Raw genomic sequence first — 10688 nt, forward strand, 5'->3', positions numbered from 1 at the left:
CCGGCAGCTCACTGGCTGAGCGAGGTGCGGGTGCAACACCGATGGTTGCGATACCGTTGCCGGTCCCGGTCCGGTACGGGCGCGACACTGAGGGTTGCGATCCGTTGCCAGTCACGAAAAAAGACAAAAAGGAAAAAAAAAAAAAAAAACGAAACTGAAAAACAGTGACCATAAAAGCATGCACTCAATAAGTATATTACATACACATAAGACAGTTAAAGGCCTTTATTTCTACTTCTACAATTAAGAGTTAAACATTAAAATACTAAAACATACAGCTTCCTTCTCAAATCTCATAACCAAGGAGATAATGTTTAAATTGATGTACCTTCCACGGTGATGTCACTAACCAATGACACAAGTCATCATATCAAACCCAAGATAGTGCAGAATTTTCAAAGCAGCAGTTATATGTCCACTGTACCAAACCAAGAAGCATATGAAACATTCTAAGGAAGACTTTTCTAAAAATTAAAACAAAAAGGTGTAAGAGTTTTAAACCAAGCATATAATCAGTCAACCAAAAAAATTAACCAAAAAAAATCTTCTCTAACATGTCTCATTTAGCAATATACAGTTTACTGTCATGTACAATGACAAACACAATTTGCCAAAAATTCAACAAACATAGAAAAGTCAATCATTCCGCTGACGCTAATATGTGCCAAGGACCTACAATGGATCATTGTTTTCTCCTCTTGGAAGTAGGAAAGAAGTAAAAACACAAATTCTTGGTGAAGAGATTCTAATTTTCACAGAACCATCCACTAGTAGTTTAAGCAACACTGTTTAAAAACAACTCATTCCAACAGTCACCTCTACTAAATATTTTCATCATGGCTGCCTAGACTCAATCTAGCCCACTATATCTCTTGCAAAGGAGTGAAATACAGACAGGCTACTGGGAGGAGAGGAGGGCAGGGGAAGCAGAGGTGAAATTCACCAGCTGTGTTAAGTTCCTGAAGAGTTAACTAACTTCTCATTCTAGGACTCAACAATTATCAATGTGGTTATGAGATTTGGTAGATACTATTAGAACACAAAGAAGCTTCTCAGCATCCAAAGAACAACTTCCTTTTTCTCTCCTTTTTTAATTAAAGCAATGCCTCCACTCTCACTGGCCAATTGCTGAAAACCTTGAAAATACAGAGAAAGTCAACAAACACCTGGCTAAATAAATACCAGCCATAACAGTCAATCTAGGCTGGTCTGATGGTAGCGAGTTATCAGAACTCATTAACATTAGTATCACTAAAGTTGGTATACAACCCTGCACTGCTAAATTTGACTGGCTAAGGGGGAAAAAAAAAGTCAATCTGGTGATCATGCTCACCAAGAACTTTAAAGTATTTATACACTCTACTGGTGGTTTTAATTTCAATACAATTTCACTGTGTAAACAGAATATTTATTTGACAGTACTTCCAGTGCCCAAATTTTCCTTACTTTAATATAATCTGATGCATTAAAATCCAACTTTTTAAAGCATTATGTAGTTGTCTTAACTGCAAGAGGATTCAATTGTTCTCAAAAAGTTTCCTAAAATGATGTCTTGGCTTGGCTATACTTACGTACTTCATACCCTTCCAATCAACAAACCATTATGTGAGAAGAATGCTCAGAACTAAGTAGTAAATGAATGGACTAAGAGGTTTTTCAAGTCACTAGATCATCCCACAGAATAAGAAAAGTTCTCTGGGCCGACCCCGTGGCTCACTCAGGAGAGTGCAGCGCTGGTAGCACCAAGGCCGCGGGTTCGGATCCTATATAGGGATGGCCGGTGCGCTCACTGGACCCCGTGGCTCACTCAGGAGAGTGCAGCGCTGGTAGCACCAAGGCCGCGGGTTCGGATCCTACATAGGGATGGCCGGTGCGCTCACTGGCTGAGCGAGGTGCGGACCCCACCGTGCTGAAGGTTGTGATCTCCTTACCGGTCAGGGAAAAAAAAAAAAAAGAAAAGTCCTCTATTAGATATTTTAATTTCCCTGGATTGGAACACTTACCCACATTACCAAAACTCAGAAATGTTTTCAATGTAATATATACTGAGAACAATAAGCTAACAGATTTTAGGTTTTGGTTAAATACACAAAATAAGCACATGCAATTTAAAATGCTTCAACTACGGTGTTTATTACAACTTTAAGCACAAAACAGTTAACGTTAACTAAGATATTTTTAAAGCAGTAGTTTATATATACAGCAAAGTCAGTAGAGATTAGGGCTGGCCGGTTAGCTCTTTTGGTTAGAGCACAGTGTCAAAACACCAAGGTCAAGGGCTCGGATCCCCACACGGGCCGGCTGCCCCCCCAAAAAAAAAAAGTCAATAGTTATGGATAATGCCATGGATACTGGCAAGCTAATTTAAGTTAATAATCCATTTTTTAAAAGATAGCTATGTTACAGAAGTAGAAAGCCTCTGAAATATATTTGCTTCAAAGCTGAATATAGAAGTGGACTCAAGCACAGTGAAGTAACAAATAATAGAACTAGATATACAAGAAAGAAGTTCAGCAAAAATTATCCAGACTTTTTCCCTCAAAAGAGAAACAAAGTTTCATTTCAGATACAAAATGTTATCCATGTGGATAATATAAACATACTTGAGAAACCAGGAATTTACTGCTTAAAAGCATAGCTGTCTCAACAACCAAATTCTTCAGAGAAAATCTTAGTCACCTTTTTACTACAGGCAAGGAAAAACCAATTTTTCCAACATAACCACCCATTTCAGTCTTCTCTACTAGTCACCTATCCTGCCCCTTTTCCAACTTCTCATGTTCCCTCTCTCACAAGTCATAAAGTAGATTTATTTATCTTTAAATATATTATACTTCCTTATTTAAGTACACAGATACAGGATTGGGAGGGAAGAACAAGAGTGAAGCACCTCTGGCTCCATCATGCTAATTTGGAGTGCCACCCATAAAGAATTTAACGTATGGGGCCGGCCCAGTGGCACACTGCTACAGTGCGCCGCTTGAGAGCGCAGCTGCGCTCCCGCCAAGGGTTCGGATCCCACATACAGACCGGCTGCTCACTGGCTGAGCGAGGCGCGGGTGCAACACCGAGGGTTGCGATCCCGTTGCCGGTCCCGGTCCGGTACGGGCGCGACACTGAGGGTTGCGATCCATTGCCGGTCATGAAAAAAGACAAAAAAGGAAAAAAAAAAAAGAATTTAACGTAGAATTTTCTCAAACCAATAGATTCGGAAAAACGAGTATGAATTTACTCAAATGCATCAATAAATTTACCTTAGCTGAGAGAAAATAAAACACAAACCTGATAAAGATGGGCTCTTTTAAGAAGGGAATCAAGTTGTGAAAGTGGATTGTGCTTGGAGGAAACATTAAATATTGTGAAGCATTTTCTAATTATTAGTCCTTAAAATGTAAGAAAATCTATCAAGTGTTAAAATTGAAGACTGAATACACTCTCCAATAAAAGTTAAATTAAAAGCAACTATACCTTGCTCCAGATAAGGCTTAGACCCCAGTGTGTGGGGTGGCGTAGGGTGGGCCCCCCTAACTTTATCCCCTGCTTTGTTTCTCACTGGCTATCAGGCAGCAAGAAAGTTACCTTCCTACACCTCCTCTACCCCAAAAATGGGGATATTAAAATAGCAGTACTCAGGTAGCCGGTTAGCTCAGTTGTTAGAGCATGGTGTTATAACACCAAGGTCAAGAATTCAAATCCCCATACCAGACAGCAACCAAAAAAATAAAAGTTAGGGCCGGCCCGTGGCTCACTCAGGAGAGTGTGGTGCTGATAATACCAAGGCCGCGGGATCGGATCCCATATAGGGATGGCCAGTTAGCTCAATGGGTGAGTGTGGTGCTGACAACACCAAGTCAAGGGTTAAGATCCCCTTACCAGTCATCTTTAAAAAATAAATAAATAAAATAAATAAATAAAAGTTAAATAAATACATAAGTAAAAAGCAACTATAAATTCCAGCAAAGTTAATTACATCAACTAAATATCTGTCCCCACTTACTAGAGACAATAAAATCCAAAGAGTCAAGCCATTAAAATTTACCAAAGTGTCCAATATATAATTTCAAAAGAAATCTAATTGTTCACTCTGAAAGTAGTACTGGTACAATTTTATAAAGAGGATGTCTCCTAGTTTGTTTTTTTTAAATAAGACTTAAAAAGGAAATTAGCGCCTTTTAGCCTACAGCAACACAATACCATAGCAGAAATACCCTCTATTTTTTTACTAGCAGGTAGATGCAGACACTTACCTAAAATTAGGGGGAAAAATGGAATCTAAGCACTTATACTCAAAGAATCCTATTCTCTCCATAATGGGGATTCACAAAGTCTTTCGTCCTTGTCCCAACATTTCTCAAAATTAACATTGTACGTGGGTTCTACTCACAAGGGTACATGACGCTGTTCAGGATCAGCTCTGGTCAATTCTTCCTCTTCAATATCAGACTCCCCTCCTGAACTACTGTCAGTGACATCTGAATCAAATGCTTGTTCGCTGCACCTCAAGTTGGCAATGCCACTAGCTGTAAATCTCTCCAATTCTTCTGAAATCGAATCACTTTTCAAGAAGTTGCTAAGGCCCTCTGAAGTGGTGGTCTCATTGGCAGCTTTCCTCAAGGCAGCTTCAGCCTTTCGAGTCAGCATCAACTGGCTCCGGGGTCTCAAGGATTCCAAGTTTGGCAGTTTGCTCAAAGTCTTCTCCAAAAATCCACCCAGCTGATGCTGTATATGCCTCTCCACCTGCTTGGCTTGCACTACCTGTAAGCGCTTCTGTAACCTGCGGGCACGGCTCTCAATATCAGCCTGCCGCCGCAGTAAAGCTGTTATTCTTGTGTCAGAATCTAAAGCACTGAAAAGAATGGAAGACAGGGGAGACTTTTTACCCTCTAACTTGACACCCCCCAAATTAGAGCTGGAGTCTATACCAGGTGATAACCTACTGCTACCCTGAAGTGCTGGCTGTTCCATGGAATTGATAGAAGATTTGTTTGCAGTGCTATTATTGCTATATATAATCGTGTGTTCTACATCAAGGCTTCTATGTGGAAGAGTGCAATTGGTCATACCCCCCTTCAAGTCCCCAGATTCAGATCCCCCCACTTCACCACCCTGAAGAGCAGATGAAATGGGAGCTCGTTTTCCCCCATTGAGGGAACTGGAATTGTCATGATCAGAATGTGTTGAACTTTTAGTCAATTTCTTAGCTAACCCATTTACAGGTGCTTGTGGCAGAGCTGTCTGACCACTAGTATTCATGGTTCTAAGATTTTCTAAGGAAAACTCCAACACTGGCTGTCTCCCCAACAGCTCAGCTCGGAGTTCATAGGACTGAGACAAGAGAGAATGAGATTTAAGGACTGTCTGCTTGCTGAAGACCCCTTGCAATTTCAAAGATTCCTTTGAGGGAACAGGTGTTACATCAGAGCAGAGATAAGAAGCCACCAGTGGTTGCAGCTTTCCCAAGTCTTCCTTGGTAGGATTATTTCGGAAGTCTAGACTGGGATCCTCTGCAGCAATGGCTTTTCTTTTGGTTCCGTTGGCAGCAATAAGGATGTTGGCGTTGCCGTTATTTTCGGCACTGCCAGGGGACAAGGTGGATGATGGGGGAGCCAGTTTGAACCGGATGTGGTGTGCTTCAGCTGCTGCATCGGTGAGAGCGGGCGCCATCGCAGCCATTCAGCACAGAGAGACAGGAAGTCCAGCCTCTCCCGGTGCCGAGGCCAGGTCCACAGCCCCTTGCTGCCTCCCCAGAGAACAGACTAGAAGAGAGAGAAGAAAAGGAAGTTAGAATTACAAACACATTCAAAAACAACACACATTTTTAATACAAGCATTAGTTGAGGATGTTGTCCCAACTCTGTCTCCAGAAACAAAACACTATGGAACCATTCTGGAGACCCCAACGTCTTTCACCAAAGAAAGGGGTGGGGGGAGTGCACAACCCCTGCAAAACAGAAAGAATAATTCCACCCTTCTTTTATGTCATTTGTGACCACAGACTGAAAGGTGCCAAAACAGAAGTTCCATTCCCAGAGAATCACAGATTGTTAAAGTTAAATCACCTGCATTTAAAAGAAAACTTTTTTTCCTCCCCCTTCCTTTTTGTCTTTTTTACTGACCGGTAACGGGATCGCAACCCTCGGTGTCGCGTCCATAAATTAGCAGATGGTACCTGAAAAATCAATGAAGTGAACCTGTCACTTCAAATATTTTTGGTCAGTGATAAAATCTGAGTTTTCAAGCAAAACTCAGTATTTTGAAAACTTGCATCCACCATCATGAGCTTGAACATTTCCCAATACTTAAAATGCTGTTTCTCATAAAACAGATTAGTGGGATATTAATAAATGTGAATTTTTGATACCATAGAATGTAATGTGTCAACATTTGGAAAATCGGCATAACCCAGTGAATGACCAAATGACCACTGCATGTTAGAAAAATCACACATGGGTAAAAATAAGTGCACGACTAATGGATTTTAACATAACAGAGTAGGAAAAGTTAATTGATCTGGTTTTATATTACACATTGCATCTAACCTTTATGAAACTAGTACTTGTTGAATTTGGGTATAGATAAATGTGGATAGATATCCACACATCTAAAAAGACTACTAAGGGCCGGCCCGTGGCTCACTCGGGAGAGCACGGTGCAGCCCGTGGCTCACTCGGGAGAGCGCGGTGCTGATGACACCAGGGCCACAGGTTCAGATCCCATATAGGGATGGCCAGTTAGCTCACTGGGTGAGCGTGGTGCTGGGCCCGTGGCTCACTCGGGAGAGCACGGTGCTGATGACACCAGGGCCACGGGTTCAGATCCCATATAGGGATGGCCAGTTAGCTCACTGGGTGAGCGTGGTGCTGACAACACCAAGTCAAAGGTTAAGATCCCCTTACCGGTCATCTTAAAAAAAAAAAAGACTACTAAAATATACCTCTCTTTTCCAAACTACATGTCAATGTGAGGCCAGATTTTCTTTATATACATCAACCAAAAAACTTATCAGTAGAATGAATGCAAAAGCAGATATGAGAACCCAGCTATTTTCTAAGTCAGACATTAAAAGATTTGCAAAAAATGTAAAAATAACATTAAATTTTTTTGTTTTAGTTAAAAGTTATTTTTCATATGTAATGAGTTTTGGTTTTTAGGTTTTTTTTTTATTTTGTGGCACTGGCCAGTACAAGGACCCGAACCCTTGATCTTAGCTACATTCTCACCAGCTGAGCTAACCAGCCAGCTGGTAATGGGTTTATTTTTTAAAAATAACTATTTACTAATTCATTCAAATTTCTCAAAGTTTCTAATTGATAGATTAACAGACAGCAACTACTGACAGATAATAACTCCCAAAAGCTCTTTGTGGTTCTCAATTTTTAAGAGTGAAAAAGGGGTCCTGAGACCAAAAAGTCATGAAGTCACTGAACAATCCCCCTGTTCCCCCCAAAAAGAGGGCCATCTTCAATTTTGTCAAACATTTTTATTTTTAGATCAATACCAACATAGGATGGGAGGCCCTACAGGACTATGCTAAGCTTCTTTGTAGTATTACAATGCAAATCAGTATGAAAATACTTAAATAATATTAAATATTTGAGAAAACATTATTTATAGAAGTACCAATACGCATACCAGTCAAATCTGTTTATTGCCCCATATAAATAAAAAATATAATAGGGTAGAAAAGTTTATTCTAGGGTTAAATTTTAAAGAACATTCTATAAAAGAACAAGATTTTCAGAGCTTACAGAGTTTTACCATTATGGACTTCCTGGCATTCTGTGTTACACAAAGTGTTCTATGTTAACTTTTCCCATTTCTAATTTTAAATTTAATAATAATTTCTAATCTAGTATAAACAGTTGTGTTAAAGACAAATTGACAACTGAACCAATGAAAGTTATTTGTTTCAAATACTTTGAGTCAGTTATATAACATGCAAAGTATTTTCCCATAAGCAAACAAAAATCAATATCAGATCTTTCCCATCAGTTCAACCTCCTCCTCCTTTCAAATAATATCAATACATAGTTGACATTAGCAATGAAAGGAGGCACATTATCAGTACCAAATAATTAAAGCAACACATAAAAAACAGTAGATGTACCCTACTGCCCAAGAGCATTACCATAAGCCCTCAGCAATGGCAGGGAAACAGCTTCCCTTCTAGGGACCCAGGGAAGGACAAAAATATTACACAACTTACACAAAACTTAGGAAAGCCCAGGCTCACCCCAGCACACATAAAAAGACGGTGATAACTAATGTAACAACACTGAAAGTACTTAATAGTAAACTTTCCAAAGTTATTCTAGAATAATTCGAGTCTTTAAAGTTCACACTTAAGGGCTGGCCCATGGCTCACTTGGAGAGTGTGGTGCTGACAACACCAAGTCAAGGGTTAAGATCCCCTTACCGGTCATCTTTTAAAAAAATAAAGAAAGAAAAATATGGGGCTCAAATCCCATCTCTTCCAAGAAGACTTCTCTGGCCACAGTCCTCTGAAATTATGTCTATGAATTTGACATTAATCATATACTCGTACATCTCAAAGGCAAGAGTTTATTTTATTCACACACTCTTCTTGGTCTCAATATCCCCCATAGGATGCACTGCAAAGAATAGTTATTAAAACAGTCATCTAAATAAGTGGGGTTAAGGGGGTGAAATGACCACTTACTTCTTCAGAAGAAATTCTCATTCCTAACTCCTAAATCTTTACATTTCCATACCAAACAATACTACTGTTAAAAAAATTAGCTCTATATGCCTCTCCTTTTATTGACTCAAAATGCTACGCTGAATTTAACATTACTCACAAAGGCATTCATAGGTAAGGGGAGCACTGGCTCAAGTGAGCAGGTCTAGGTTCACATCCTGGCTTCACCTCTTCTAAATTACTTAACTATCCTGTTCCCTCAGTTTCCTTATCTGCAAGAACAGAGCCTACCTCACAAGGCTGCTGTGATTATTTAAAATATTTTCAGGGCCGAGCCCGTGGCACACTTGGGAGAGTGCGGCGCTGGGAGCGCAGCAGCGCTCTCGCCACGGGTTCGGATCCTATATAGGGATGACCAGTGTGCTCACAGCGCCCACTGGCTGAGCGCGGTGCAGCTGGTCTCAAAAAGGACAAAAAAAAAAATTTCAATTACTTAGCCTTGTGCATGGCACAAACACCCATTATTACTAGCACCATAATTATAATCAGGAGACAAAAAGCTAATGTAGAAGAAATAAATTTTATAAAACTTTTTAATGCACAGAAAAAATGTAAAGCAAATGATTCTCTAAAATGTCCTTGTACTTGGATTTGTGCACATAGAAAAAAGAAAACACATACCAAAAAAATGGATATGGCACCTAGTTTGCACTATTAGCTACAATTACCATAAACCATCACCTAAGTTTACTTAGGACTTGTTTATTCATTTGTTGGTTTTGACTATTTTCCCTATATATCTAGACTTACTTTTATCATTTCATGATGTTGCTTATAATAAAAAGAAAACTAAATGCCCAACAATTCAGTTAAATTATGAACTATCTATACAAAGGAATAACATAAACCCATAAAAATAGTGTGGCAGAGCTATACTACTAACATGAAAAAGTGCTTGCTTCACTGTTAAATGAAAAAAAGTGATACAAAACAAAACATATACTATGACCTCATTTACTTTGAAAAAGTAGGTGGTAAGGGCCGAGCCCGTGGCGCACTCGGGAGAGTGCGGTGCTGGGAGCGCAGTGCCGCAGGTTCGGATCCTATATAGGGATGACCGGTGCACTCACAGCGCTCACTGGCTGAGCGCGGTGCGGCCGGTCTCAAAAAGCACAAAAAAAAAAAAAGAAAGAAAAAGTAGGTGGTAAGATTCTTTTGTCTGGTTTATATGTCTCCACCATAAACATGTATTACTTGTATAATAAAAGAGAAAGAAGCAAAAAGAAAATAATGGAAATTCATAAAAAGCCAAAAAAATCCAAGCAAAGCAAAACATCATAGTAACTTTCTTAAATTTAACATACTCAGCAAAATGTTGATTAAAACAATGATTCCCATCCCACTTGACTCCTATAAATTCCAAAAGCTTCACTCCTCAACAACTTAAAGCAAAGACTGTCAAACTCACAGTTTTACAAAAACAGCACAAGAGCTTATGATAAATCACCTTTCTCCAAAGAATACAAAGCATTAAAAGCTATAATTAACTAATTAATCCTAATAACAACCTGGGCAGTATATTTAGGAATGGGACTTTAATTTCCAATTTACTGGTGGGGTAATAAAATCATATTGTATGTTCAGAATAAAGAATTCAAGCCCAAAATATCCCAATTTTTAGCTCATCTAGTAAGCCACAATCTGACAAATAAATACAGATGGAGCTACTGTACCCGCTGTCACTGACATAAATTAAGATTCTGCAATAAGCTTGTAGAGACAAAAGAAAAGAGCCATCTAATCAAGGTCCTTCTGCTACAAAAGGTTGAGCTAGGTAATTACTTGTTTCTCTCCCAGTTCCAAGGAAGCATTTTAGGAACTGGAAAATGTTAAATGCACTCAACCACCAAATGTATTTGGCAAAAACCTACCTGATAAAGAATCACAATGCACTTTATCATACTGAATACTCAAAATGTTTCCCTTTACCAAACTCATTTAACAAATAAGTAGTTTTTTCCATTACATC

At 39.3% G+C, this 10688-nt stretch overlaps 1 protein-coding gene across 2 annotated transcripts in view; it reads right to left on the reverse strand.

Annotated features, from left to right (window-relative positions):
• KANSL1 (KAT8 regulatory NSL complex subunit 1) overlaps nt 1-10688 on the reverse strand; it is a 200461-nt gene that overhangs the window by 150794 nt on the left and 38979 nt on the right. For both annotated transcript variants that reach the window (XM_008582691.1, XM_008582692.1), the window contains one exon: nt 4385-5756. In XM_008582691.1, coding sequence (XP_008580913.1) covers nt 4385-5673 — 1289 coding nt within the window. In that variant the 5' untranslated portion in view covers nt 5674-5756. The remainder of the gene's footprint in view (nt 1-4384; nt 5757-10688) is intronic.

The sequence above is a fragment of the Galeopterus variegatus genome, unplaced genomic scaffold (genome assembly GCF_000696425.1).
Source record: "Galeopterus variegatus unplaced genomic scaffold, G_variegatus-3.0.2 Scaffold2698, whole genome shotgun sequence".
Lineage (NCBI taxonomy): Eukaryota > Metazoa > Chordata > Mammalia > Dermoptera > Cynocephalidae > Galeopterus > Galeopterus variegatus.